This window comes from Fistularia commersonii, chromosome 7 (assembly GCF_037954325.1).
Source record: "Fistularia commersonii isolate RoL2024-O1a breed Wild chromosome 7, RoL_Fcom_v1.0, whole genome shotgun sequence".
Taxonomy (NCBI): Eukaryota; Metazoa; Chordata; class Actinopteri; order Syngnathiformes; family Fistulariidae; genus Fistularia; species Fistularia commersonii.
This window is the reverse complement of record NC_141290.1, coordinates 17,025,768-17,051,853: the sequence shown is the minus strand read 5'-3', so window position 1 is coordinate 17,051,853 and position 26,086 is coordinate 17,025,768. Positions and strand designations below refer to the sequence as shown.

Sequence of the window (26,086 nt, the reverse complement as noted above, 5' to 3'; positions counted from 1 at the left end):
CAAATAGTTGGTGATACTACTTCCGGTTCATAGGTGTTTTGGGTCCTAGGAACGCGGATTATAGAGGCTACCGGCTGCTACTTCATCCAAATACGCGCTATTCTCTATCTCGGACAGCTGTGATTACCTTGAACCATGTCTGGCAGAGAAGGTGGGACTTTATTTACATATTTGTTTGCGAGAAATGTCCTCAAACCAACTACACGTGTGCTGACAATGAAATAAAACTCAGCGTCATGTGCCTGTGTTTAATAGCAGGCTAACGGTAGCTACATAGAGCGCGGAACCGTCTCAGAATTTTGCTAGGCTTTTTAATTAACGCCCTTTTCTGGAAATGCGTTTTTATCTTTTTGAGGTATACTGGTTTATTTGGACCGTATTCGGTTTGCGGTACAGACAAATAAATGTTATCTTCGGAAATTAGATTTTAAGACGAGTTAACGATCTCAAATACCAGTTAAATATATAGGTAGTTATCGAGTTCTGTGTTTACAGGAGGCAAAAAGAAACCTCTGAAGAATCCCAAGAAACAGTCAAAGGAATTGGATGACGTAAGTATACATTTGCCAGTAAGGTCTCTAATTTTGTCACCAACCAAATTTTATATCGAGTCTAGATCAGAGACTAATAGAAGCAAAGTGTCAAAATGTAATCAATATTGTCTGTAGGACGACATGGCTTTCAAGCAGAAGCAGAAGGAGGAGCAGAAGGCAATGGATGCATTGAAAGCCAAAGCATCTGGAAAAGGACCTTTAGGTATGAACAATTAATCAGTCAAGATGAGTTATGCATTTCTGTATTTTTAATTGATATAAGCAAACACAGAAGTAGTGGTTAAGTTCATGTACACATCTGATACACAGTTCAAAAAAAAATAATTCAGGAGACTTGTCAGATATGACCTTTTCCTACCCCACAGTAACCATTTCATTGTGCCTGTTTATTGCACTTGAAAGTTGGCCATCGTTGTGGTTATGCACTATGTCACTGATGATAAAGTAGTACGCTGTAGTGAGGAATCAGATTGTCTTTAATTCAGAACATTCTGCCGAGTCAATTTTAATGTCCACTCAAAGCTTTTGTGAAACGGAACATGATATTTGTAATTCAGTTGTCAGGCACATTTTATGTTGTAAATCACCAAAGGACCCGCATGGCATTGGTCATCTTGGAAGCAAACATTTCTGGTTCAATTCCAGAGCTTGTCGAAATTTTGCCGACCAAGAGCCCCCTCTTCAATACTCCTGTCAGTGCTTAAGAGGCTGCCCTCTGATCATGGTTAATTCATGAGAGGATAATTTCCACCATTGAAGAATTGAATGTAAGCCTTTCCCCGGTGGCCCTGATATTGATGTTAATATCTGGGTGGTGATATATGCAAAAAGCAGTAAAATATTTAACAGTCGTCTCTATTGAACAGAACTATTTCCTTTGAAAAAATCTTGCCTAGTAATGATATGAATCAATCCTGATTAATTCAGGAAAAACGGTTAAAAACATGTATGCGGCAGTCAGTATATTGTTAACTGAACTGCACAACTCCTGTGATAAACATGTTGCATGTTGTTTGTACATTACAAAAAAATCTAACAGGGCTGAAAGCTTACAAGTAAACCTCTTAAGGGATTATATTTGTAATCAATAACTTTCTGTATTTCATAACAAATACACATTCAAGGCTACAGTAATGTCTTCTGGTGCTAGAAATCATTTTTTTTGTATCCTCAAGGTGGTGGTGGCATCAAGAAATCAGGCAAGAAGTAAAATGTGAAGCTGATGTTTGTTGCTCCCAGCTCCCAGCTGTTTGTTCTGCTCACTGAGAGACTCCGGTTTGTTTTGCTCTGTTATCCATAAACCCATCCAACCTGAAAAGCAAGTCCCAGTAACGATGTCCTGCACCAGTGTGAATTACATTGATTCAATACGTGAGGATTTTAAAGATAGGAAGTTGTACAGAGTAACCTACAGCTTAAAATCAGTGTAGGCATGTAAGGTGTTCAATTACCCTGGTCCTCACTGTATATCATTATCAATTTTCAACCTTCAGAATATCAGGAGCATAAATAACATGTTAATAAACCAAAAAAAACCTGAGTTTTACATGATTTTTGATTTTGTTGTCAAGACGGAGATATCAATAAAATGTTTTATAATTACTACTCGTGCTTTTGTATTTTTTGAAATGAACTGTCATGACTCTGAATAAATGAATAAAAAAGGAAGCCACTATATGAAATGGAGCTTAAATGAATCTTGCCTTTATGGATGCAGCTGAATGTATAGTAAACCTTCCATTGATTTTGGTCTGTTTAATTTCCCTGCTTAGGATAAATGCAGTCCTTACACAATTTAAAATTACTTAAGAAGATTATAGCTTATCAGTCTGATTCAGTCAAAAGTTAAAATAGGATTGTAGCAAACCAAGATGGAGTCACAGCAGCTGTGCTGAACAAATCGCCATCGTAAGATTTGCAGAGGTAATGTGGTTCTTGTAGTGTGTTACAGGGGGAATTTGGAGATTAGTGGTTCACTTCTCATTTCCTTTGTTCATCCTTGCCAACTTCATTCGAAGAATCTGGATTTCCAGATTGAGCTTCTCTCTCTCCATAATCAGGTTTTCTCTCTTCAGCTCAAGCAGATCTCCATCCAACTTCACCTCAGGAACTGCAAATAAAGAACACACAGGTCCTGTCCCAAAACTTACACTTGCAGTCTTTTGCCTCTTTAATACAAGTTAGTGTACATAGTCCAGATGTCAAGCACACATCTTTCACCAGAAAAGACTAGTCTAAGGAATGGTATCCAGAATTTTTTTTTTTTTTTATTGTCACATCACTGAAGGGATTGGAGGGACATTTGAACCCTGAATATTTTGAAAAAAATATTTTCAGTTCTAATTATAACTTATTTTTAAGGTAAAAATAGCCATCACATTGCTAAAATGCTTCATTTGCAATTATTACCAAGATATCAAATGTTGATAATGTTTGCTTGAGCCCCACAGATGAATCAATCAGTCTGCTGTAATCTAATAAATGCATCCCTAACTACAAATATAAGAGTGAAAATAATGTCCAAATGTAGGCTATTCTCTTTAAATCAACATTACCCTTCTTTACATTGTCTGGTTCTTCACTTAACACACATTACTTCTACCATGAAAAAAGTTAATAAAAAACATACATGACATGTCAATAGAATACATTTTAGTATTGACACAAATATTCAATCATGCTCTAAAGGTATATAAGTTATATATCTACATTTATATAATCTTACCTTCAGGATTTTATTGTAAAATTATTTTCTGCACAAATATAGATGTTAAAATGCAATAAATATTACAAATATAAAACTGACATGTCCATGTCATTATTTACAGTTATTTTGACAACAGAGTCTCAATTCTCTTGTCACTTTGGTCCTTCAGTCATGTTTTTTGTTGGTTTTTTTTTTGTTTTGTTTTTGTTTCAGATTTTTGTTCCCCACTACAAAAGCGTGCAGTTTGAGAACACTTAGTGCACAATTTGGGACAGGACCCTCATACCTGAGTACAGTATCAAACCATTTCAGAATTTCCTTATCTTTTCTGGAAAGGTAACTAATAGGACAATACCAACTATGAATGCAAGACTCCAAACAGTTAGGTATGAGTCTAAAACTCAGCAGTTGGTTTTCTTAGCAAAAATACATTATCTTTTGTTTTATGTTAAGCCAGTAAAGGTAATATTTTCATCCAAATGTATCTTTTTAAATTCATTTAAAAGTATACACACCAAGTATTGGGTGCCTGTTTCACATGTCTGTCAAGCTAAATAAAAAATAAATAAAAAAAGAGGGAACCGAACATCAAGGAAACACCTGAAAAGATTTATAGACAAGGCTTTCGGGAACTTCACAACCAGGTAAACATGGATGTTGGGAATTTAGCTCGAGTATAATGCTCTTGACTTAGATATACGACCCCCAAAAAAGTGCTTTCGATACCTACTCTCATGATGGATAAAAGAAAAGTCTACACAAGATTTACAACCAGTTAAAAAACTTTAAGATATATAAATGGATAGGTGTACAAATGTGTCCATTACCATTAGGTTCTGGTTTTGGTGTGAAAGACCTGAGCTCCACCTCCACAGGGTAATGGTCACTCACATTCAGCGCCTGGGGGAAAATAAATAAATCAAAGAAAGTTGAATATAGACATATTATTACAATGTAACCAGAGAAGAAAACTTGTGCAATGGAATTAGGTAGAGGAAAGTAGTAATAATAATTTATCCTTTATTAATCCCTGTGGTGAAATTCGTTTTATGCAATTAACCCATCGTGAATGAACCATGAGCAGTAGGCTGACGTCTATCAGCACCAGGAAAGCAGTTAGGCTCAACAACACTTCGACAAACAAGGAGGAGCCAGGAATTGAACCAGAAATATTCAGTTCCATACACGATCACTCTACCTCCCGCGCCACAGCAAGCATCTTTGGCAGGGAACATTCAAGGTTCAATTAAATGTTTAACCTTGTGTGATGGTGACACCACTTCGGTAATCCAGAGGGATCAAATGTTAAGACTGACATACTTTTAAGAGAAACTGCAATAATTAACTTAATGACATGTCATGACATGTTGAAAGTGTTGGAACACCACACCTGCTCCTCACTGAGCCCGTAAGCTTTCTGAAAGTTGAAGGGTTTTGCAGAGTTCGGCACCACAGCCTGGAGCATGTCCTCCCCGTAGACCACAATCCTGGACAGATGAGATGAAGCTTGCTCAAAAATCATCGCTCTCCAGCTAGACTCATTAGTCTTTGCGTCTGTCTGCAAGTTTGTTTTTTTTTTGGTTTGTTTTTTTTATTGAACACAAATAGCATAAACAAATATGCATATGTACAAATAAGCATGGCAAGGTAGAATTGAATGTCAATGAAACAACTGGGAATGAGGAAGCAAAGGACATAAGGACATTCGTTCTGTATGTGATCAGAAGTTAACATTGTTAAAGGTTTGTGAGAAATGTTTAATGCTAGACAAAAACAAAAGAAAAATATTAAATAAATAGATAAATGAATGAAATTTAAAAAAAAAATGCAAGAGGAATATAACATGTATTAACTTGGTGGTTCACAAGGAATCTCAGACATCAAACTGTATGTTTTTTGGTTTTTGGATTTTTCCATAAGTTTTAAGGATTTTTTATATAATTCAAAATCATTTATAAAGAACGTAAAATTGGGGGAACACTTTTGCATCCTGTTTTTGTGAATGAAGAACTTGGCCAGGCCTAAAATAACATTGACACATAGTTCATTTCTTTTGTTGCTTAAAAGTAAACCAAATGTTATGTCATCTCTTGAGAAGGAAACTGGTGACGATGGAAAATTGTCTTTAACCAATTTTTGAGTTTTAGCCCAAAAGTCCTGTACTTTTTTGCATGAGAAAAATATATGGTAAGTGGTTTGAACGTTGTCTTCACAAAAGGTACAAATATTATCTTCAATATTAAAGCGCTCCCTCAATAATTCCTTATATGGGTAGATGTCATTCATAATTTTGAAGTTCGTCTCTTTCAAATTTATTTAAAATATTGTTTTTGTTTTGACGTCCAGGGAATAAGTTTTCTGTAAAATATTTCCTGATAAAGGAGTTGCTGCATTTTCTATTAAAGCGGGGGTAACTGTGGTTGTATGGTCTGGTGCATTATTATATTTTCTGTCAGGCCGTCTGTCTTGCAAGTCATCACCTGTCATAAGTGTGATTGTTCCCGGTGCTTGCTGTTGTGTCGACGTCATCACCAATCAGCCAATGGAAGTTCTTGTTACTGCGAATGCGGATGTTGTTCATGTCCCTCTTGGAGACATACGCACCATCTGCATTGAAGTCGCCCAGGATCATCACATTCTACAGCACAGAGGTGTTAAAACATTTAGAGTTTAAGTCTGTTCTCTCTGTGGGTTATTGGGTTGTGTTAGTCTGCTCTGGTCATTTCTCCTGGGTGCTACTAGGGGGCGATAGTGTGTATTCGTGCTGTGGCCGTATCATCAGTCTTCCTCTTTTGTGTGTCAAACTACTTCCGGCCTGGCAACTCTATAATTCAGTTTCGCTCCCGTTATTTTTGAATAAGTTAAACCCGACAGTTTATGTATTCAAGCACACTCACTTGGGGAATATAACGCTCTCCTTTTTGCTTTTTTGTGCTGTGTATGTTATGAATAAAACAAAACTGTTTATACATTACTCTCATTTTATAATTTCTCCCTATTGTCAATGTGCAAGGAAATGGACTCACATCTGCACCTGTTCTGCGAGATGTGCCATTTATAGTGTAAAGATAAGTCAAATAAGACGTGTATTTTTTGTAACGAGTCACTTCAAATAATATCATGTTGGATTTTTTCACTCAAAGAATACCGCTCAGTTCCTTGTGAAAACATGATTTGTGTATCAGTGAACTAAAAATAAAATCTCACATCGGTCCTCCATTTCTCCTTCACGTGCATGAAAACATCATAGAGCTCATCCAGCTCAGTCTCCGAGTCCTCAGGTTTGGTGTGAACAGGGATCATAACTAGGTCCTTCAGCACTGAAGACAGACACAATATCCACACATATATCTTTCTTGAAACACTTCACAACATAATTTTAACCCCACTTCAGCTCTATACTCTATGCTCCATCCATTATTAAGAATTTCTGCTCTCCTTTGGTAACAGAACAAGCCAGACGTCTCCCACCTGTGTTGATGCAACGGAATCTCAGAATGTAGGGGTCTCTGGCAAAGACGTCCCCTCCCCCGGTCTTCTGATCGTCAAACTGATAGGAGCCCACCAGGTCAACCATGTCGTCCCTGAACAGTTACAGACATCTCTCTTACCTCAAACCAATCAGCTGGATTGATCCAAAGATTATCCATGATTATTTCTGTGGAACAGCTCTCAGCCATTTCGGAAACACAGCGGATCAAATTTTAACCTATGCTCTCTCTGACTTTCAGCCATAGATTTAGAACATTTACGTTACTCCCAGATTTGTTACTGGTCATATCATGTTAAAGTCTAAACAAGCACCAATCAAAACAAGACTGAAATCAATTGTACTTTAGTGTTATTTATTCCCATTTTCTTGTCAGAAACAAAGATCTCATCAACTTAGTTGATGAGATCTTTGACGTGGCTGACATTACTATCAATCATTCAACGGTGTCTTGAAGTGTTGCGAAATGATGATAGAAAGTAAATTAGTGTTGTATTGCACAAGATTTGACAGAGCATCAGAGCTGCAGGTGGAACTCACCTGTAAAGGAACATGAACTGCTCCTTGTAGCGGTTTCTGCCCAGGCGAGTGCTGATCTTCAAGGTGTAGTGATGCTCCTTGTTGTATCTGCAGCAAACAACAAAGCAAAAGCACCAAATTTCGATCAGACACTGCATACCTGCAGTGTGTGATATCTGTCTATGGCCTCTGTCTCGGCTCCACCAAGAAAAAATGATAGAGTCTAAAAAGAATGATGCCCACAAAATGAGAGCAACATAACCTGAAGATACAAATGCTTAAACTGGTTTTTTTTATACTGTATAAAAGTGTATGACTAATACTTCAGGAGACCCTTATTTTGCTGCTTGAAAACATGCACTTCGCAAAACCTTTAGGGTTATGACGTTAAAGTGCTGGATTCCATCTGCCATTTCAAGGCTCTGTATAATTCACTATTGACAAAATACCATGCTGGATTAGTTACAAGCCCATATCTTCAGTTTCACCCGTGCAAAACATGTAGAAATGCTTGTCACAGCTTGAACATAAGCCCCGAAGGTGACTCACTGAAATGGAATGATGACAATAGTCTGTCCTATTATTAGTGCCGGTGAACCTGCAAAGTTATTGACACTGAAGAGCTAATTACAAAAGTTTGTATCCTTACATGCCCAGAGATCAAGCTGATATTTTGCCAGATAGTAAAAAGGCATTTTTGTCGAAATGGCCATAGAAACTGGGTATTATTTCTCAATCTAATCCTGAATTAGTAGTTTTCACAATGACGATTATGATACATATAGTAAGATACCCTCTCTTTATCTAGAAACAGGCTGAAGACTTTTCTTTTTAGAAAGCTTATAGATAGGGACAGGCCAGCCCCTAGTTATGCTTCAATAGGCTTACTCTGTTGAAAGATAGGCCATGATGCACTTCTGTCATTCCTTCCTTTCTTCCTATCCTGTCTGCACTCACATCCCTTCAATAGTGCAGAATAGTAACCCCTTGTTGTCTCCCGAGTCCTTGGAATCTCTCATTTCAAAGGTTGCCAGAGGCTGTTGCTTGATGTACTGTAGCAGCGCTGCCAGGCAGCAATCATTATTTCCTACAAGAATATTAAAACTATTATCATTTTGTCTCACTTGAACCGTTCCGCTGTTAGAGCTTCTGTTGTTATGAGTAAAATTAGTGCCTCCCAACCCTCATACCAGCCTGGTCTCACACACACACCCTTGCTTTCTAGTTCTGTGGTTCTTTCTTGCCCTCCTCTCTTGGTCAAGACAGAAGTCTGGCCGCATTGAGCTCAGATCTGTCCAAGGTTTCTGCCCGGTCAAGGGGCAGAAAGTTTTTTCATCACCACTCTCACCAAATGCTTGTTCATGGAGTAGTGTCTGGTTTATGAAAATCATTTAAGAATGTGTTTAGTGTGTGGTCCAGAGCTTCTCGACATTGAAAGTGTCACGAGACAACTCAGTTATGATTTTTATGCCATATGAAATAAAATTTGACTTGATTTGCCTTGACTTAAAACACCCAGACTCACTTGTTTAAAGCTTCCACAAAGGTTTCAACTGATTCTCCAGTGATGTCAACCACCTCCAGGATGAGGATGATGTCATAGCGAGACACGATCTGAGGGACAGAGAGAGATAGAAACATAGAGACACAAGTGAAGTGCAAAATGTTTTAAATAGACGGTCAGATAGGACAATCATAATAACAAACATGTGCGATTAAATACTTTATTAATTTAAATACTTCACATAACTTGATTTTTTTTTTATGAATCAGTATATGCTGTATGTATTGCAGCTATTTTTTGTGAAGAAGGAAATGACTGGTGCTATTTTCATCCTTGCCATCATAGTGTCGCAACGTAGTGTCTCCTTGTGTGTAAAGTCAATCCTGGTTAATTCTTACTAGAATTGTATTTTCTGAAGACCATGGAGTCCATGGGAGGGCGGAGTATCTGTTAAACAGGGAAGGACAGGTAGAGGACTGTTTTTTCAGACCAGGAGCAGAAGGATTCTAAGGGTTGTCTTTCTCGTTTTGAGTTTTACTTGCTGTTTTATCTGATAATCCATAAGAAATAAAAGTTACAGTATTGACATTGGGTTTTTTCCAGTGAGGGCCTGACATGCATACCTTTTGAAGTTGATGCACGGTAAAATCATTAATGGGAGAATTTAATGTAATTTTAGTATCCTAGTTTCATTTTGAATGGAAAATGCTGGAAATTTGAAAATGAATCCTCTGAAGAAGTGTTAAGTATTTTGGTGGTTTGAATTTAGCACATGGTAAATATTCTGTAGTGTGTGTGTGTTTGTGTGTCTGTCTTATCACAATGATAAAATTCTGTACAGTGTGTATGAGTGTTTATCACCTTGACAAGGACATTGACGACGTCTGGATCAGACACCTTGTTTTTTCCAAACTTCTGAATGTTAAAAGATGCAATTTTCATGGCGCTTGAAGAGACAAAAGAAAACAGGAAGGAGACAGGTCAGTGTGTGTGTGTCTGTGTGTGTGTGTGTGTATGGGGGGGGGGGGGTGTCACACTCGTCCTGACATGTCTGTCGTCAAACCTGTATTCACCAATTGGGACTAGAAATAGAAAGAATAAAAAGGAATGACGTTTGACTGACTCTGACTTCATGCCCTTCATGCCCAAAAAAAATCATAATTTTTTTTAAGATTTATTTATAATGTTTAATATTCATTACATCTCAACCCAAAAGCTTGTATGTGATTAATTTTAAAAATCCTCCCCTCAAATATTTGCTCGGAATATAACCAAATTGGAAATAATAAAAAGAAAAATGGGTGAAATGAAATAACCTGTAAAAAAACGTGTTTCATAGTTTAATCATTACTGCCAGTACTAAAGTGTTTAAATATGAATAAATGCATAGAAAAACAGGAGTTTTAAAGTTGTAGTTGCGGTTCTGTTTTTCATTTACAGTCAAACAGCTACAATGCAAAAATGTTAGGTACATGTTTTGGCAGGTTGACTCTTACTTTTCATACCAATGGCGACACACACACACACACACACACACACACACACACACACACACACACACACACACACACACACACACACGCACACACGCACACACACACACGCACACACACACACGCACACAAGTCTTCAGTTCCTATGTGACAAGAAAAAATAGAATGCATAAAAAACAGAATTCTTTTAATAATATTTGGGAACACCCAGTCTCACAATGAAAATTATGTACTTTTTTTTTTTTTTTTTAAAAAAAAAAGGATAAATGGATGAATGATAAGACTGCAGAGTCAATAGAGTTTTATAAAGGAGCCATAAACATCAGTGCATTACAAGAAAAAATACCCTGTCTCCAGACGCCTGCAGACATGTTATTGCTCTTTGATGTGATGGGAGTGGAAACTTTGTCAGACATAAAGAAAAAATTATAATGAATTTAGTGACACACCTTGTCATCTGTTACATGTGTGAAAGATGTCTTTATACTACTTACTTGTCAATCATTGTGTTTAGTTTTTTTTTATTCTAAAGTCTTGCAAATATGCTGAGTACTAAATCAAACAAGTCAGTCTTCATGGCACACTTGCGAGACAGAGATTAAATGATTTTGTATTTTAGGTCTGGTCTTAATACTTAAATAATTTACAAGGTGAATTATTCAAAGCAGTACAATGGTGAATTTATGTTTTTTGTTGTGAAAGTAGTTGTGAAATATTCGTGAAAATATTTTGAATTCATGTCAAACTCTCTTAGAAAGCAAATATTTTGACCTATATGTTGTAAAATCCATTCTGAATATTCTAAATATGAAAGAGTTAATAGTCTTAGATATTTATTTTTTTTTGTCCAGCTCCAAGAAAACTGCACATTTCTCAACTTTTTTTCTTTCATTTTGAATAAAATACTCAACTATGGATACATCTAGCAAATTTATAATTACAATAAGGACCATTTAGATATTGAGCAGCGCTGTTGAATAAAGAAGATTGCGCAAAGATTTAGTTGCCAGCTGTCAATCATGCACAAACAATGCAATCCCTTGTCTGTTGTAATGTGTGTATGTCATACACACATTACAGCGAATATTTTGACTCATACAGTTGATGAGTCAAAAAAGTTCGCTTTAAGGTATTGTTACGTTTTCTAAAGGGAGGCCCCAGGCTTTCTTTTACTGTGGCTCCAGCAGTTGATTGTCACGGAAATTTTGTTGGTCACCATTCAATATCAGTGGAAAAACAAACTCCTAACCAGTGTGACCTTACAAGCAGCAAAAAACAAAACTGACAATATTCATATCTAAGAAACTTCCTTTAAATAAAGGATTGGAGGAAAATAAAGGAGGAAAATGCATTAAAAGGAATCATTCACTATCCCCCAAAACCCTAAAAAGAAATAAATGGAAGATTATCTAAACATCAGCAAGAGAGCTTAAGAATCAAGGACAAATGAAGAATTTACAAGAAGTGCCGAATTTTGAGGAAACCACATCAAAACATGGCAGAGTATTAAAGTAACAAGAAAACAATTAGGATTTTACATTACTTTGATGAGATTATGTAATGAATACAAGGTACGGTTGGGATTAGTGATATTGTGTCAGTTTCTTGATTTGAATTCTGGTAAAACCTCTCATAGCTGATGATTCGTGACCCTCTTTGATTTTTTTTTTGTTTTGTTTTTTGCATCGCATCCGTTTGACCTAAAACTAGTTTGACTTTTAGTTCCCTTCCTATGAACCAGCCATGTCAGGGATGTTTGAACCACTGGTGAGGCCACTTCCTGTCTGAAATAAGACACACGTGAAAAGAGACTACAACAAGAGCAGCCACAGACAAGACTGTCCTGTTTTTTTGTTTTCTTTCTCCGAGCTGACGTGATGATGGTGTCTGATAAACGTTCCTCTTTTGTTCTTTGGCTTTACAAAAAAAGACTGCTACAACAAAAGCACTGAATCAATCGATTTTAAAACAGGTTTGGACAGTTACAAATGGAAATCAGAACACAATAAATAAATATAAATTTGAACATTTTATATAAAAATATGTTAATCTCATTATTCTTTTGCATATTTTGGTAATATTTTTGTAAGAAGAAAAAGAAATATTACTATTTAACAAAAATATTAGTTTTGTTGGTGATATTAAATCATATTCATATTTTCATTTTTAGGGGATTTTTTTTTTCAAGATTTAAAGAAGTCCATTTTGTTTGGTCATTGTTTTAAATCAGGCAGTCCCAGTAAGTGGTTTTACAATGTTAAGTAGTAGAATATCTAGTTGAGGGATCTGCATTGAAAGCTCACAGTTTGCAACCCACCCCTGTAACTTAAGGCCTCCCTCACTCTGACAAAGGTTGTTCCACAAACCCAAACAAGAATGTTGAGCCTCCCAGGTATGTGTCTAGGATGATGTGTCTCACCTGGAGGAAGATACAAAGCTGGTGCCGCTGGTTAAGTTTGCAGGTCGCAACCGACTGTTTGGGTTAAAACCAGAGACGAGTAGGGGTTTCTGTTGGATCAGACAGGAAAGAGCCTTGCTGTGGCGGCTGGGAGCCAGACATTCTATAAAGGGGTGACAGCAGTGTTTCATTGGTCAAATGCCAACCAATCAGTGGAGAGAGAATTGTGCGTAGTACCGCCCTCTTAAAAACAATTCTTGCTATCCAGTAAAATGACACCTGAAGTCTACAACACACACACACACACACACACACATACACTCTAACGAAACCACAAGAACACAGGAAATATGTTACCAAACACAGAACAGCCATCAGATTGGCTCAGAGTTGACTGAAGACTCCTGAAGGTCACTCCCACCGTTTTTATTTATGTTCAAAGGCAGGGTTTTATCATTTTTCCCATTCCTCTTTGAAACACAAAAGCTTCAGGAAGCTGATTTGCCGGTGCTGTTGGATTATTGCGCTCGGCGGCCTTGTAATCTGCATCTATTTTCTGTCCAACCATAAACTTTGACATCAGGAACCCGGTGAAGAAACTGCAGCCTCAGTGTGTGTAAATGTGTTTGACTGAAATCCAGGCCGGTAACTGTTTACACAAAAATAACCTTTTTTTAATATAATGGTCAAGTGATTGTTAGCAAACATTCTTATCAGGCTGACTTGACTTAATTGTTGTTACCAAGGCAATTGAGGTACTTTTTTGGGGAAAACAAACAAATACACATGAGCAATTCTGTATTGTTTCCAGTTTCTTTGTCATGTTTTGATTGGTGATTATTTTGTCAGTAAAACGATGTTTGGTTTTATTTTGTTTTCATTTTGTTTTTGAATTGGATTTTTTAATTTAATTTTCTTAGAAATGTTTGGGGGGGATTTTCCTGCTATCTTTTCAATAATTTCCCTGAAACGAAGAGAAAGAGTATTGGAAGTTAGGGGGGAAGTGAACGCTTGCGAGCAGAAGTATGGCTTAATGCCAAGAGAGAACTACACATGCTGAATTTGCTTTGAGAATGTTGATAATGAAGTACAGAGAAGGTCTGTGCCTTCATAGATCTAGAAAGATCTAGGAAGAGCAATAAGAAGGTGCTGAGAGAGAATTTACCGTTCTTTAATAGGAGGTCTGGATTGGCATACAAGTATACTAGACTGGTGCAGGATGTGTTATGAGTAGGTTTGACTGCTGAGTTCAAGGTAGAGGCGGGATTGCGGGATTCCACTTGTTTGGAGTGGTGATGGACAGGCTGACAAATAAGGTTAGACAGGAATCACCATGTATTATGTTGTTTCCAGGTGTTCTGTGGTGAGAAAAGACAGCAGGTGGAGGGAAATCTAGGAGCGCAGGTATGCGCCCCTGCTAGACAGAATACATGTGCGTGCGTGAATGAGAGGGACCCAAGTAAAACATACAGGGACAAGAGCTAAAAACCACGGAGGATTTTAAGTTCATGGGGTCAACAGTCCAGAGCAATACAGTGTGGTAAAGATGTGAAGAAATGCATTCAAGCAGGTTGGAACGGGTGGAGAAAAGTGTCAGGGGAGATGTGTGATAAGACTATTAGCCAGAATGTAAGGAAATGTGTACAACAAAGTGATAAGTCTATTGACGCTTTATGGTTTTTAAGACAGTTACATTAAGGATGACACAGGAAGAACAGCTGGAAGTAGCAGAGATGAAGATCTTTTGCGGGAGTGACGAGGATGAATGGGATCAAGAATGTGTCCATCAGAGGGACAGTACATTTTAGATGTTTTGGAGAAAAAATCAGAGAGGCAAGACTTAGATAGTTTGGACATGTACAGAGGATGGATAGTGAATACTTTGGCAGAAGGATTCTGAGGTTAGAGCCAGTCAGAGGGCTTTGAGGAAGATTGAAGCAGGTATTTATGGATTGTGAGAAAGAGGACATGAAGTTAGTTGGTGTGAGGAAAGAGGATAAACACAAGACTGATAATTAGTATAAGAAAAAGGCAATGAAAATATTTCTCAAGAAATGTTTCATGGAACTGTCAGTGCTTTAAGGGTTTTTTGGGGGGTGTTAAGATTGTTGCAGCCTCAGGGCGGCATGGACAGATGTCTCCCCTGAGACACCAAGCCGGGATAAATGCAGAAGGTTGCGTCAGGAAGGGCATCCGGCTTAAAACCTTTGCCAAAACCGAACGTGCAAATCAATCATAATAACCAGATCAAACAGGATTGGTCGAGGCCTGGGTTAACAACAACCACCATTGGTACTGATGACCTACAGGGAACCAATGGAAACTGGGCTTCTATAGGTCTAAGAAGGAGAGGAGGAAATTGTGTTTGGAAGCAGAGAGAGAAGAGGAAAGGCAGGAGTCTGGGACTGAGAGTAGGGACTTTATATATTGGGACTATGACAAGAAAAGGTAGAGAGGTGGTCGACATGTTGCAGAGAAGAGAGATGGATATACTGTGTTTGCAGGAGACCAGGTGGAAAGGTAGTAAGGTTAGAAGCTTAGGAGCAGGCTTAAAGTTGTACTATCATGATACTGCCATGAAGAGAAATGGAGTAGGACTTATCTTGAAGGAGGAGTTTGTTGGGAATGCTCTGGAGGTGAAGAGAATTGTGGCAACTATAGAGGGATAAAGTTGGTGAACCATACAATGAAGTTATGCGAAAGAGTAGTAGAAACTAGACTGACAGCAGAAGTCAGCATTTGTGAACAGTAGCATGGCTTCATGGCTAGAAAGAGTACTACAGATGCAGTATTTGCTTTGAGAATGCTAATAGAGAAGTACAGAGAAGGCCAGAGGGAGCTGCGTTGTGTTTTTGTAGACCCAGAAAAAGCCTATGACAGGGTGCCAAGTGAGGAGCTCTGGTATTGTTTGAGGAAATCTGGAATGGCAGAGAAGTATGTTAGACTGGTGCAGGACATGTATGCTAGCTGTGAGACAGTGGTGTGGTGTGCTGTAGTGGTAACGGAGAAGTTCAAGGTGGAGGTGGGACTCCATCAGGGACCAGCTCTGAGCCCCTTCTTGTTTGCAGTGGTGATGGACAGGCCAACAGATATGGTTAGAGAGGAATCTCCATGGACCATGATGTTTGCAGATGACATCGCAGAGAACAGGTTGTGGAAAATCTAGAGGTGGAGGTTTACGCCGGAAAGGAGAGGAATGAAAGTAAGTTGCAGCAAGACAGAATATATGGGTGTGAATGAGAGGAACTCGGGTGGAATGGTGAGGCTACAGGGAGTGGAGATCAAGAAGTCGGATGATTTCAGGTACTTGGTGTCAACAGTCCAGAGCAACGGAGTGTGGAAATTAGGTGAAGAGACAGGTTCAAGCAGGTCGGAATGAGTGTAGGAAAGTGTTGGGGGGACAATGCGATAGAAAACCATCAGCATGAATGAAAGGAAACGTGTACAAGACAGTGGTGAGACCAGCGATGCTGTATGGCCTAGAAACAGCTCTAATGACAAAAAGACAGGAGGCAGACAAAGACCAAGATGGTTTGGTCATGTGCAGAGGAGGAATAGTGAATATATTGGTAGACAGATGCTGGAATTGGAGCTGCCAGGCAGGAGTTCTTGAGGAAGATCAAGGAGAAGATTTATGGATGTAGTGAGTGAACATATGAAGTTAATCAGTGTGAGAGGAGGATACAGAGAGTAGGGTTAGATGGAGAAGGGTGATTCACTGTGGTGACCCCTGAAGGGAAAAGCTGAAAGAAGAAGAAGAAGAAGAAGAAGAATGGGGGCTTTAATAAGATTGTAGTTTAATGTGAAAAACAACCAACCCCATATTAAGAGTCTGTTTTTGAATAACAGAGAGATAGAATGACAGACTGATACCAGGAGACAGACAGACAGGTGACATGAACCAGCCTGTTTTATTTATTTTTCTTGGTAAGAGGAGAAGAACAACCCAATGTTGAAATTTTGATTCTTCTCCTCTTACCAAGAAAAATGAATATGTTGGCATTGTGATTCATCTAGGCGAAACTACGTTGAGAAAACCTTTGCCACTAATCCTCATCCCCACCCTCACTTATACAGCACTGAATACACATGGCCTTAGAAGAAAAATTAGGGCAGAGGAATTTAAAATGAATAAACATTTCCAAGGAGCTGATATCCAGGAGTTGTTGCTATGATCTACATATTCTGCCTGGTATGAAATCATGCTACTGTAATTTCACTTATTACTTGTGTTTTTTGTCCATGCCTATCTGAGAAAAGACTTAAAATAAATAGCGTAAAAGAAAAGAAAATGATAACGTTGCTGTGATTGCATGGGGGCAGCGCAAGAGGGCAGCAAATCCTTGATTGAGCATAAATGAAATTTCCTTCAAAAAAAAAACAATGCCTGATAAACCCAATCACCACTTACCAACGCCTATTTTTATTCACCTTTTTACTGTCTGGGTGTAGGCGCACCACTCACACCATCCGCTTCACTAGCACCTCCTGCAACAGTCCCATGTATTTCAACCCATGATCTACCGCTTTTCCTGCACTTTTCCCAGCTGTTATTGGGTGAGAGGCGGGTTTCACCCTCGACAGTTGATTGCAGGACCACATCTAGAGACAGACAACAGATCTGGGCAATTTTTCCAATTTACCTCCTACATGTTTTTGAACTCGCCCCACCTACTTTTTGATTTTTGGTTATTTTTTCTATCATGGTCTTTCATTTATGAACTATAACCTCTTTCTGAATTTCTTGACTTTTTTTCACAAATTTGAGGTACTTTCATACCTATTTAACCTGATCCCTCAATAGTTTTGGACAATTCCTTGGTGATTTATCGCTCATTTTAAAGCAAGTTCTTTCTATCAATGATGTCATTTACAAATTTCCCCACTGCGGGAAAATTAAAGGTGCAGTCGGTTCTATCCTATTCAATTCCATTTCTAAAAGTATTTATATTAGATGACAAGCGGATTTTCATACTAATATGATTATTTCATAAATTTCATACTAATTTTAATTTATTGGTGGTTTTCTGGCTGCCAAAAAAAAACAAAAAACAAACACAAACATGCAAGCACTCACACATATACATACAATAAAACTGTTTGATTCTCTGTCTCCACGGTAAGCAACTTTCAAAATTTCTCAATGATCAGCTATTTTTATTTCCATGTACGTGTGTGTGTGTGTGTGTGTGAGAGAGAGAATATGTGTGTCACAGTTTGAAAAACCTCAATCTCCTCACTCAAAGAGGAACTCGGTCCCTGCATTTTAGTCTCTGAATCTCAGCTGGTGCAGCAATACCTCAACTGGTAAGTTGAATTTAATACAATAAATATATTATTCCTTAAGAAGATTTGGTCACAATGATCTGAAGTCTAAAACCAGCTGCATATCACATTTATTCCAGTTACTTCAAAACTCATTGTTCATCAATCAGTAACAACAACACAAGTCAAATGTTTTACACAGCAATCAGTTGTTGATAAAACAGTCACTGAATATTGGACTTTATCTCCAGTGGTTTTTGGTAAATCATAAATACTCATCTTTTGATTCAGGCACCAATATTAATATAATTAAAAATAGAAATATACAGTGTAAGAGAAAGGAAGATTTCATGTCTCTTTGAATCAAGTTTTCTGGTAATTTATTGTTAATTTTTTGTCAATTATTTTGAGCAAATGATTTTTTTCTTACGATTGTTCTCCAGGTTTTGCATATTTTCTGATGAAAAAAAAAATGAATAAAAAAATAAAAAAATGAAAAGATGGTTTGTACCGGAGGTTTCAGAACATGATGGAGCACACTGGGCTGGCAGTTGTGGCGGTCGTGGCCCTGCTGTTCTCGACGAGCCGGTGTAACGTCCCTTGTCGAGGACAGGATGGACATCCAGGGCAGCCAGGACTTCCAGGCAGAGATGGACAACTGGGAATGAAGGGAGTGAAAGGAGAGCCTGGTAATTGACTGAAGAACAAACTTAGCAATATCACAAATAACATGAAGCCAATAGCAATAAACATGGTAACATGAATTCGACCATGAATTACAAATCTGGGATAAGGAATTGAAGAAAAACCCCAAACTAGGTTCATTACATTTTTCGCCTTAGTGGAATTTAACATGTCAGAGGGTCCTAAGATTGTAAACATTTTCTTTTGCTTTCAGCTGTAGCAAACAATGACCCCGTGAACCCAAGTGTCATGGTGAAGATGAAGGGTGATATGGGGAACCGAGGACTGTCGGGGTCCCCAGGTCCTAAAGGCTATCATGGAGATCTGGGGGAAGCAGGAACACCGGGGCGCCCTGGGCTACCTGGCTCGACTGGCAGGAGCAACAGCCACAGTATGGTGACCCCTGACCCGACTTCTGATCCTGCAACTTTCTGGTCTTTAAACTTTTGCACTTTAAGGTTGAGTGTTCACAAAGAGGATGACACATAATAAAGAATAAGTAAATATTTCTTGTAAATATTTGAAAATTATTGTTGCTTTTTTTTTTTTTGCAACCTTTTTTTTCCATTCAGGCAATTTTGTCACCAATTCTGAAGTTGATAAAATATTTCATTGTTTTTATAATGTAACATTAACGAAGATTGCTTTTTCTGTCCTGTATCTATTTAAATCTATTTGTTTACTTTCTATCATGATTGCCTCTATGTTTAATTACCTCAGATGAGGTTTAATTACTATTGAAGAACAGATAGCCACTGAGATATAAATGGGAAATAACTATCAGAAATCAAAGCAAGGTTATAAATGAAAACAGAATTACAGAACAGAATTAATTGGGAAACACCCTTTTCTTTGTGTTTGATACTTTGCGAATCTTATAAAGAAAAAAATTACTTCAATTTATTCTGTAACTGATCATGTCAAAATGACCAAGAAAGGATGAGAAGGAACCAGATTTGCCATTAAAGGTGACACAAGCGTGTGTGTGTGTGTGTGTGTGTGTGTGTGTGTGTGTGTGCACGGCTCATGCTCCCAGGTGGTGACCATTCTCAGCACGCACGGTCAGCTTTCTCAGTCATCAGGACGGACAACGCTTATCCTCGTATCAATGAGGTTCAGTTCATTGCTCATCAAAATGTTGTGTCAGTTCTTCTTGGCATTATCAGACTTTAATATTTCTATGCTATTACTGGGTATTACTATTCATGTCAGCAATGTTTAGTGTCTGTATCAGATCATGATAATATTAGTGATACTAATCTCCCATATTGACAGCCTCAATCAACTGAGCAATGATTCAAATTTGTGTGTGTGTGTGTGTGTGTGTGTGTGTGTGTGTGTGTGTGTGTGTGTGTGTGTGTGTGTGCGCCAGATCATGACCTATAACACTGCCAGGGTGAATACATATGGAGACTTTGACCCTCCCACAGGCTACTTCACCTGCAGAATCCCTGGTATTTATTATTTTGTCTTCCACTCTGCAGCCAAGGTAAGGCCATCCCCTGCCCACAAGATAAGACTTATGTTTTTTATTTGTTTTGTTATTTTGCTTTCTTTTTTTAATTTGACATAATTTTGGTATCCAAATTTCTTGTGCTGACTATTGTATACCCACAGATTTTATAGTGATTTCTGAAGTGGCTGTCTCTCCCACATTATAATCACCCTTCCTGTTTTTTGTTTCCAGGTTAGTATGTGCCTGAGAATTGCTAGCGATGCCCTCAGGACCGAGCTGGGATTTTGTGATTACAACAAAAGGTTTGATCAGGTCAGTTTCTTTGATCAGTTTAGTGAAGCTTTAGGTGAATTCGCAGTTTCCTACTGACCTGTTCAATTTACCGAATGTCCCAAAAGTTTGTTTTGGGTGAAACAGACATTTAGGATCTTGGAAAAAGCTTTGCGGGCTGATCAGCATTAACCATCATCATTCTCTCTGAAATATGTTTTTATTCACTTTCAAATCAACCTCACATTAGATCCTGTAGTATGCTTTTGGGTCGTTTTCAAACAAGTCCTCAAAGTCAATACAAGGTACCAGGTTAAATAAATAAGGCAAAACTATTTTTATTATTATTATTATTATCATTACTATTATTATTATTATTATTACTATAATTATTATCTGGCAAAGGTGGTGAACCATGCTGTCAGTGCACAATGGCACCTCCTCCCCCCAGTAATAACTACAACTAAATATGTAAATATAACTACAACTAAACTGTTGATCAATCCTGCACAATGTCTTTCTCCCTGCTACATGTATATACACACCATCATTCTTCTGTTTTATTCTGATGTAGGACTCATGAACATAAACATTTGCCAATGTGAGACAGGCCTTCAGTTGCTTAGAAGCTACCGAGGGTCTTCTTTTGCGACCTCTCAGACTATAACACACCTTGCTTTTCGTTAATCGATCACTTCTAGGTAGGGTAACAACAACATGGTCTTAACTTGTCAGATTTTCTCTGTGAACATACATGTGTGTTGCAGGTGCTGTCTGGCGGTGTGGTTTTACAGCTGGAAGCGAGGCAGAAGGTCTGGCTCGAGTCCTTCAGGGATATGCAGACTGATGCAGACTTGCGAGACAGTCAGGACAAACAGATCATTTTTAACGGGTTCCTCATTTCTTAAATGGTGTCATACAGAGTGAGAGATTACTGTCTTTGTACCTCTGATGTTGGGTCATATTTGTTAATCCAATAGTTTACTTTGTCATGACATCTCAAAGTGATTTCCACACTGACTAGTGGGACCTTGTTGACTGTACTTTATGAACAAACAAAATAAATAAAGGTTCATTATTGACAGAATGAGTGTTTTATGACTTTATCATAGATGACCATCTACGGAGTTGAAGCTATTGTTGTTTCTACCATAGTAATATTGCATTGCACAGTTTTACAATGAGAAAGTAAATGTATCAATTACTTTGGAGTTTCTAATAGAAACACCTTAAATCTGATTCCGAAAAGGAAGATCTGCAAATACTTGCACATAACTGGAATTTCACCAACTGTGGATTTGATTCATGATCATTGGAAATGAAAATGTTTGAACTATTAATTTCAGAATGTGTTTTTTTTTTTTTTGTAAGTGAAAGCTAATTTCTTCCAGTCACAGACATAGTCGTGTGAAACTGGATCATCTGTAAAGACCAAAACCAAAATGGCGGTGGTCCATTTGTGACAGTGGTGTCAGGCCAAATTAGCTGAGGTTAATGGCGAAATGGCGTGACACGGGGGATCAGAACCAGAAGGGACACCAGCAATGTAGCACAGGGATTTAGGAACCGGATAAGCACCAGAGCCATGTCATAGGTGGTCAGACAGGCAAAGACAGAAATGTTTTTCCTGTATAAAGTCAGGACACAGAATGACACCGGAGACAAACAAAGGGTATGTGCTGACCACGGTCTGATGCTGAACATTGGGAAGATAGTGGTTCAAGTACACCAGGGCTGGGAACAGAAGATCAGAAAGAGGTGTGCAGACACAAGCCTGTGTAAATGATGCCCAACCTGTATGGGAGGAGACATAGGGAAGGGGGAACAAGAGAAACAAGGTCAAAAACGCAGCAACCCAGGCTTTGACTTTCCAACTTTTCTCAAAACACCATTGATTCAGATGTCAATATTCCATTCTGTTTACTTTTATAGCATATATCTTTAAATCTGGAAATCCTGTTGTGTCAAAAACCCTTCCTGCTGTTTCTTTTCTAATTTTTTTGAATGTGTACAGGAATACAAACACACAGAGAACAAATATCCCAGGAAGTTTGAGGTTGTTTTGGTGCACGGGACAGAACTGGGGGTTTTAATAGCCGCTTCACAATTTTTTTTTTTCTGCGGGAGGTGAAAATTCATCTTTCAAATTCTGAACGATGTCAATGCAACATCAGAGAGGACACTGAGCTCATTATGATGTTAATGTTAAAATTCAAAAACTTTATTTGTCTCCTGGGGACAATTGCAACTGCTTTGGGGGAAAATGGTAAAAATATAGGAAAGTAGTGTGTGGCATTTAATATGGCTTTATTTGGCAACAAGAAGACAGTCTCCCAGCCTAAGGTCCTTACACACAGCATATTTTTGAAGGGAAGTTCAATTTCTTGGCTTTTTTTTTTACTGGTTATCATCATGAAGAGTTTTTAATTTGAAATATCAAAGATGGACAGACTTTTGTTAATTCTTTTTCTGGCTCACAGTCATACTGTCTGTCTCTTTGCTTCCAACCGTGTGAAAATGCAGAACTACGCAGATTATGAGCTGGAAAGTGGTGAGACCAGCTGAAACGTTAGTTTCTGTCGTGTTCCTCCTCTGGTGGCTGCAGGTTGCGGAGCTTCAATTTTATTTTCCTTAAAATGGCCATGGGTTTACTTCATTCGCCGGTCTGTTCTTTCACGTGAGTTTTACACTCCACTCTTGAATATACCAATGGAAGCTGTCAGCAATTCTTTTTTAAAATCTTCTTTTACTTACACAGTTGGAATATTTTCAAATTATTGTTGTTCATGTAAATAAGAATTTAGAATTTGAGCAATACAATGGGATTTTCTTGTTCGACGTTATTGTAAGCGCTGTGGTAGATTGTGGTCAGGGAATGAAGAACTTGTCTCACCTTGATTTATAGCAAAAACACAGTGCATTAGAGATCTTGGTGTTTTAAGGGTCTTAAACTTGTTTCTTTGTCAGGATACTTTTTCAGTGTCATACGTCTTTTTCCGGTCAGGTCCTCCATCATGCTCCGCTGCTTCTTCTTTCTTCTTTTATTCAATGGAAACCTGGGCGATGTGGGTATACCCATTGTGGACAACCAAAACACAGACTCCTGCCCTACAACGGGGTTCCCGGGGATACCAGGTACAGTATGCAAGTATAAAAATATACAGCACGTGTGTGTAAATTTGCACGGATGCACGTGTGTGTGTGCATGTGTGTGTGTTATTACCTTTCATTTTTCCACAGGTCTTCCTGGGCAGCATGGCAAAGATGGTCGAGATGGACAGAAAGGAGAGAAAGGAGAGCCAGGTGAACACACACACACACACACACACACACACACACACACACACGCACACACACACACTCACACGGACACATAAACTGATAGGAGGCAGTTGGTCTAAATTAGTTTTGTAAAAATAAACAATAACATGGTGGGAAATGAAGGCACATGGGCTGGTTGAAGGATTACTTCGCATGTGTGTGAATTTTGAATTTGGGTTTGGTAAGCGAGGGAACAGTCAATTTGCAATGAGACTCATTGGGTCGATGTCATTTTCCACAAGTCACAATGTTTACTTATTATAAGTTGTAGTGGATGTTACATGCTTTGGTTTATCTGTGATAATAATTTCAGACATGCTCAAAGGCTAATTAAAAATGCTATGGAGAAAAAAAATATCCAGCTTGCACTTCATTGTAGTTTGAAAAACTGAATGGAATTTTATGGCTAGGTAATTCATTTTTGTGAAAATTACTGTTCAAAAACAATGTGTTTAATAATTTTCAACTCAAGTAAGAAATAATGACCCAGGGCATTTTGAACGATCTGATTGGCAGTTGCATCAAACCACTTGCGCTAAGTTAAATGTTATAAAAAAGACTCACATGGGTCAAATTTGTAAATTACATTAAATGTAAATTAGAGTGTCATCTGTGTATGAAGTCAGAGGGACTTGCTCCTAGAAAGGAGGCAAACATTTTTCCCAACATAAAAATACAAAACATCCTTTTGTAATAGTATAGTATCCATGTTGTAGTAACTAGCATGTTTCTGCCTCTGCAGGAGCCGTGCTGTGCAGCAGCTATGGCCCCCAGAAGGGAGAGAGGGGGGATCCCGGGCCTATAGGGGCCCCTGGTAAGAGGGGCCCGAGCGGGGAGCGTGGAACGCCAGGGAGACAAGGGACTGATGGACCTCCTGGTGAAGCAGGAGATGTTGGGTATTAAATCTCAGCTGTCCATTTTAGACACCAAAGATATTTTTCTTCCCAGTTATTCCTTAAAGAAACAATCATTCATCTATGTATATATACTTAACAGGGATAATTCTCTTTGAAATTATTTTTCTCAATGGACACTGGGGATTGCGTCTGCTGCTTCAGGGTTGCCGGGGACCATCAGCAGGCAGCGTTCAGTGTTGCCAGAGCAACCAATGAATATCCATCAAGGTCCAGCGTGATCCGCTTCCTCACGGTCATCACCAACATCAACAACGACTACAATGTCACAAGTGGTCACTTTAAGTGAGGAAACCTTCTTCTGCTCCGAAAAGGATGGTCGTTTGTTGTTTTTGAGGTGTTTTTTACAATTCAGTTCAACCACGACGCTTCATCGATGAATGTATGCAGGTTAAATGCTCATTTCCAAAACTTTGAGTGAAAAAGTTGTGTTGTAGATGCCGCATCCCAGGAGCATACTACTTTGTGTACCACGCCTCGTTGGAGGACAGGCTCTGCGTGGTCTTGAAACTGGATGCCAACCCTCTGATAACTTTCTGCGATCACCGGCGTCAAAGGAGACAGGTTGTCAAAACATTTGCTGTGCGGCAGAATCATTAGATCAAATTAGGAGACCGAAATCATTACTAGTTATCTTGAAATTAAAAAAAAAAAAAAAGGAAAATGTGAATATCCTCTGTCATACATGATGACAGCGGCAAAGTAATGCCAAAAAAATTAATGGGACGTATAATCAATTACTTTGAAATGGATCTTTTTAATGGAGTAAAATGTTCTTTCTTAAATAAATCATCATTGTCATAATTTTCTTGCCATTTGACCCTTGCAGCCGCAGGGTCTGTTTTTATCTTTTATACTGTGTATTTATAAATGTGAATGTGTGTGTCTGTGCGTGTGTGTGTGTGTGTGTGTGTGTGTGTGTGTTTCATTAGATGAGCCCAAAGCACCACACAGATTTGTGTTTTGTTTTTTACTTTCATGTTTGAAAGCAACTTTTGGCAAAAGTCATAATTTTTTTCTTGTTACTCAGTATTCCATTCTGACAAATACACACGCAGCAATAGCGTAAATATAAAAATGAACTGAATGATAAAGGTGCGCAAATGTAATCAGTTCTGTCTTTTAAAAAGGTTGCATCTGTGATCTTGTTTCCACTGTTGTCTCCCCAGGTGACTTCCAGCAGCCAGGTGATTTACCTGTCGAGGGATCAGGAAGTTTGGCTGGAGACTCTGGACTATCGAGGGATGAGAGGGAAGCCCAGTGGCTACAGCATCTTCTCCGGCTTCCTGCTGAAGCCCAATTGAATGTTCTCACATTTTTACCACGAGAACAAAAAGCACGGGGAGAAGAGCTCATGTAGGGAAGAATTAATCCTGATCAAACTTCTGTGATTAATTAAAGAATTAATGAAAGAAAAAAAAAAGGATTTATCTGTGTTTTGTGGACACAATGCATTTGTTCTTCCTATTTGAGTCTTGAAGACAGTTAGATTTGCAGGACACAGGTTGTAT

At 38.4% G+C, this 26,086-nt stretch overlaps 4 protein-coding genes across 7 annotated transcripts; 3 read left to right on the top strand and 1 right to left on the bottom strand.

Moving 5' to 3' along the window:
- The first annotated feature begins 16 nt into the window (after positions 1-16).
- Positions 17-2,091, top strand: tma7 (translation machinery associated 7 homolog). Its single transcript, XM_086150129.1, has 4 exons — positions 17-151; positions 496-551; positions 669-756; positions 1,730-2,091. Exons 1-4 carry the CDS (start codon positions 136-138, stop codon positions 1,762-1,764), a joined length of 195 nt encoding a protein of 64 aa, XP_086006255.1. The 5' UTR covers positions 17-135; the 3' UTR covers positions 1,765-2,091.
- On the bottom strand, positions 785-12,799 carry dnase1l4.1 (deoxyribonuclease 1 like 4, tandem duplicate 1). 2 transcript variants are annotated; one of them, XM_086150128.1, is made up of 10 exons: positions 12,687-12,741; positions 9,636-9,720; positions 8,796-8,884; positions 7,292-7,378; positions 6,733-6,845; positions 6,469-6,581; positions 5,742-5,899; positions 4,652-4,748; positions 4,089-4,161; positions 785-2,664 (listed from the first exon to the last, which is right to left on the bottom strand). In XM_086150128.1, exons 2-10 carry the CDS (start codon positions 9,714-9,716, stop codon positions 2,528-2,530), a joined length of 948 nt encoding a protein of 315 aa, XP_086006254.1. In that variant the 5' UTR covers positions 9,717-9,720; positions 12,687-12,741; the 3' UTR covers positions 785-2,527. The 2 variants fall into 2 exon arrangements, with proteins under 2 accessions (XP_086006254.1, XP_086006252.1); XM_086150126.1 differs by lacking the exon at positions 785-2,664 and adding an exon at positions 2,673-3,514 and having other exon boundaries at positions 12,687-12,799.
- A 5,067-nt stretch (positions 12,800-17,866) lies between these two features.
- Positions 17,867-21,422, top strand: LOC147232940 (collagen alpha-1(X) chain-like). 3 transcript variants are annotated; one of them, XM_086148876.1, is made up of 7 exons: positions 17,867-17,972; positions 18,454-18,619; positions 18,829-19,005; positions 19,651-19,727; positions 19,987-20,103; positions 20,302-20,382; positions 21,108-21,422. In XM_086148876.1, exons 2-7 carry the CDS (start codon positions 18,457-18,459, stop codon positions 21,246-21,248), a joined length of 756 nt encoding a protein of 251 aa, XP_086005002.1. In that variant the 5' UTR covers positions 17,867-17,972; positions 18,454-18,456; the 3' UTR covers positions 21,249-21,422. The 3 variants fall into 3 exon arrangements, with proteins under 3 accessions (XP_086005002.1, XP_086005000.1, XP_086005001.1); XM_086148874.1 differs by having other exon boundaries at positions 17,873-17,972; positions 18,447-18,619; XM_086148875.1 differs by having other exon boundaries at positions 17,931-17,972; positions 18,431-18,619.
- Positions 21,423-22,861: 1,439 nt separating this feature from the next.
- LOC147232939 (uncharacterized) lies at positions 22,862-25,998 on the top strand. Its single transcript, XM_086150125.1, has 7 exons — positions 22,862-23,017; positions 23,345-23,475; positions 23,581-23,643; positions 24,404-24,557; positions 24,720-24,860; positions 25,013-25,139; positions 25,745-25,998. The coding sequence occupies exons 1-7, from the start codon at positions 22,977-22,979 to the stop codon at positions 25,877-25,879; spliced, it is 792 nt and encodes a 263-aa protein (XP_086006251.1). The 5' UTR covers positions 22,862-22,976; the 3' UTR covers positions 25,880-25,998.
- The last annotated feature ends 88 nt before the right edge of the window (positions 25,999-26,086 follow it).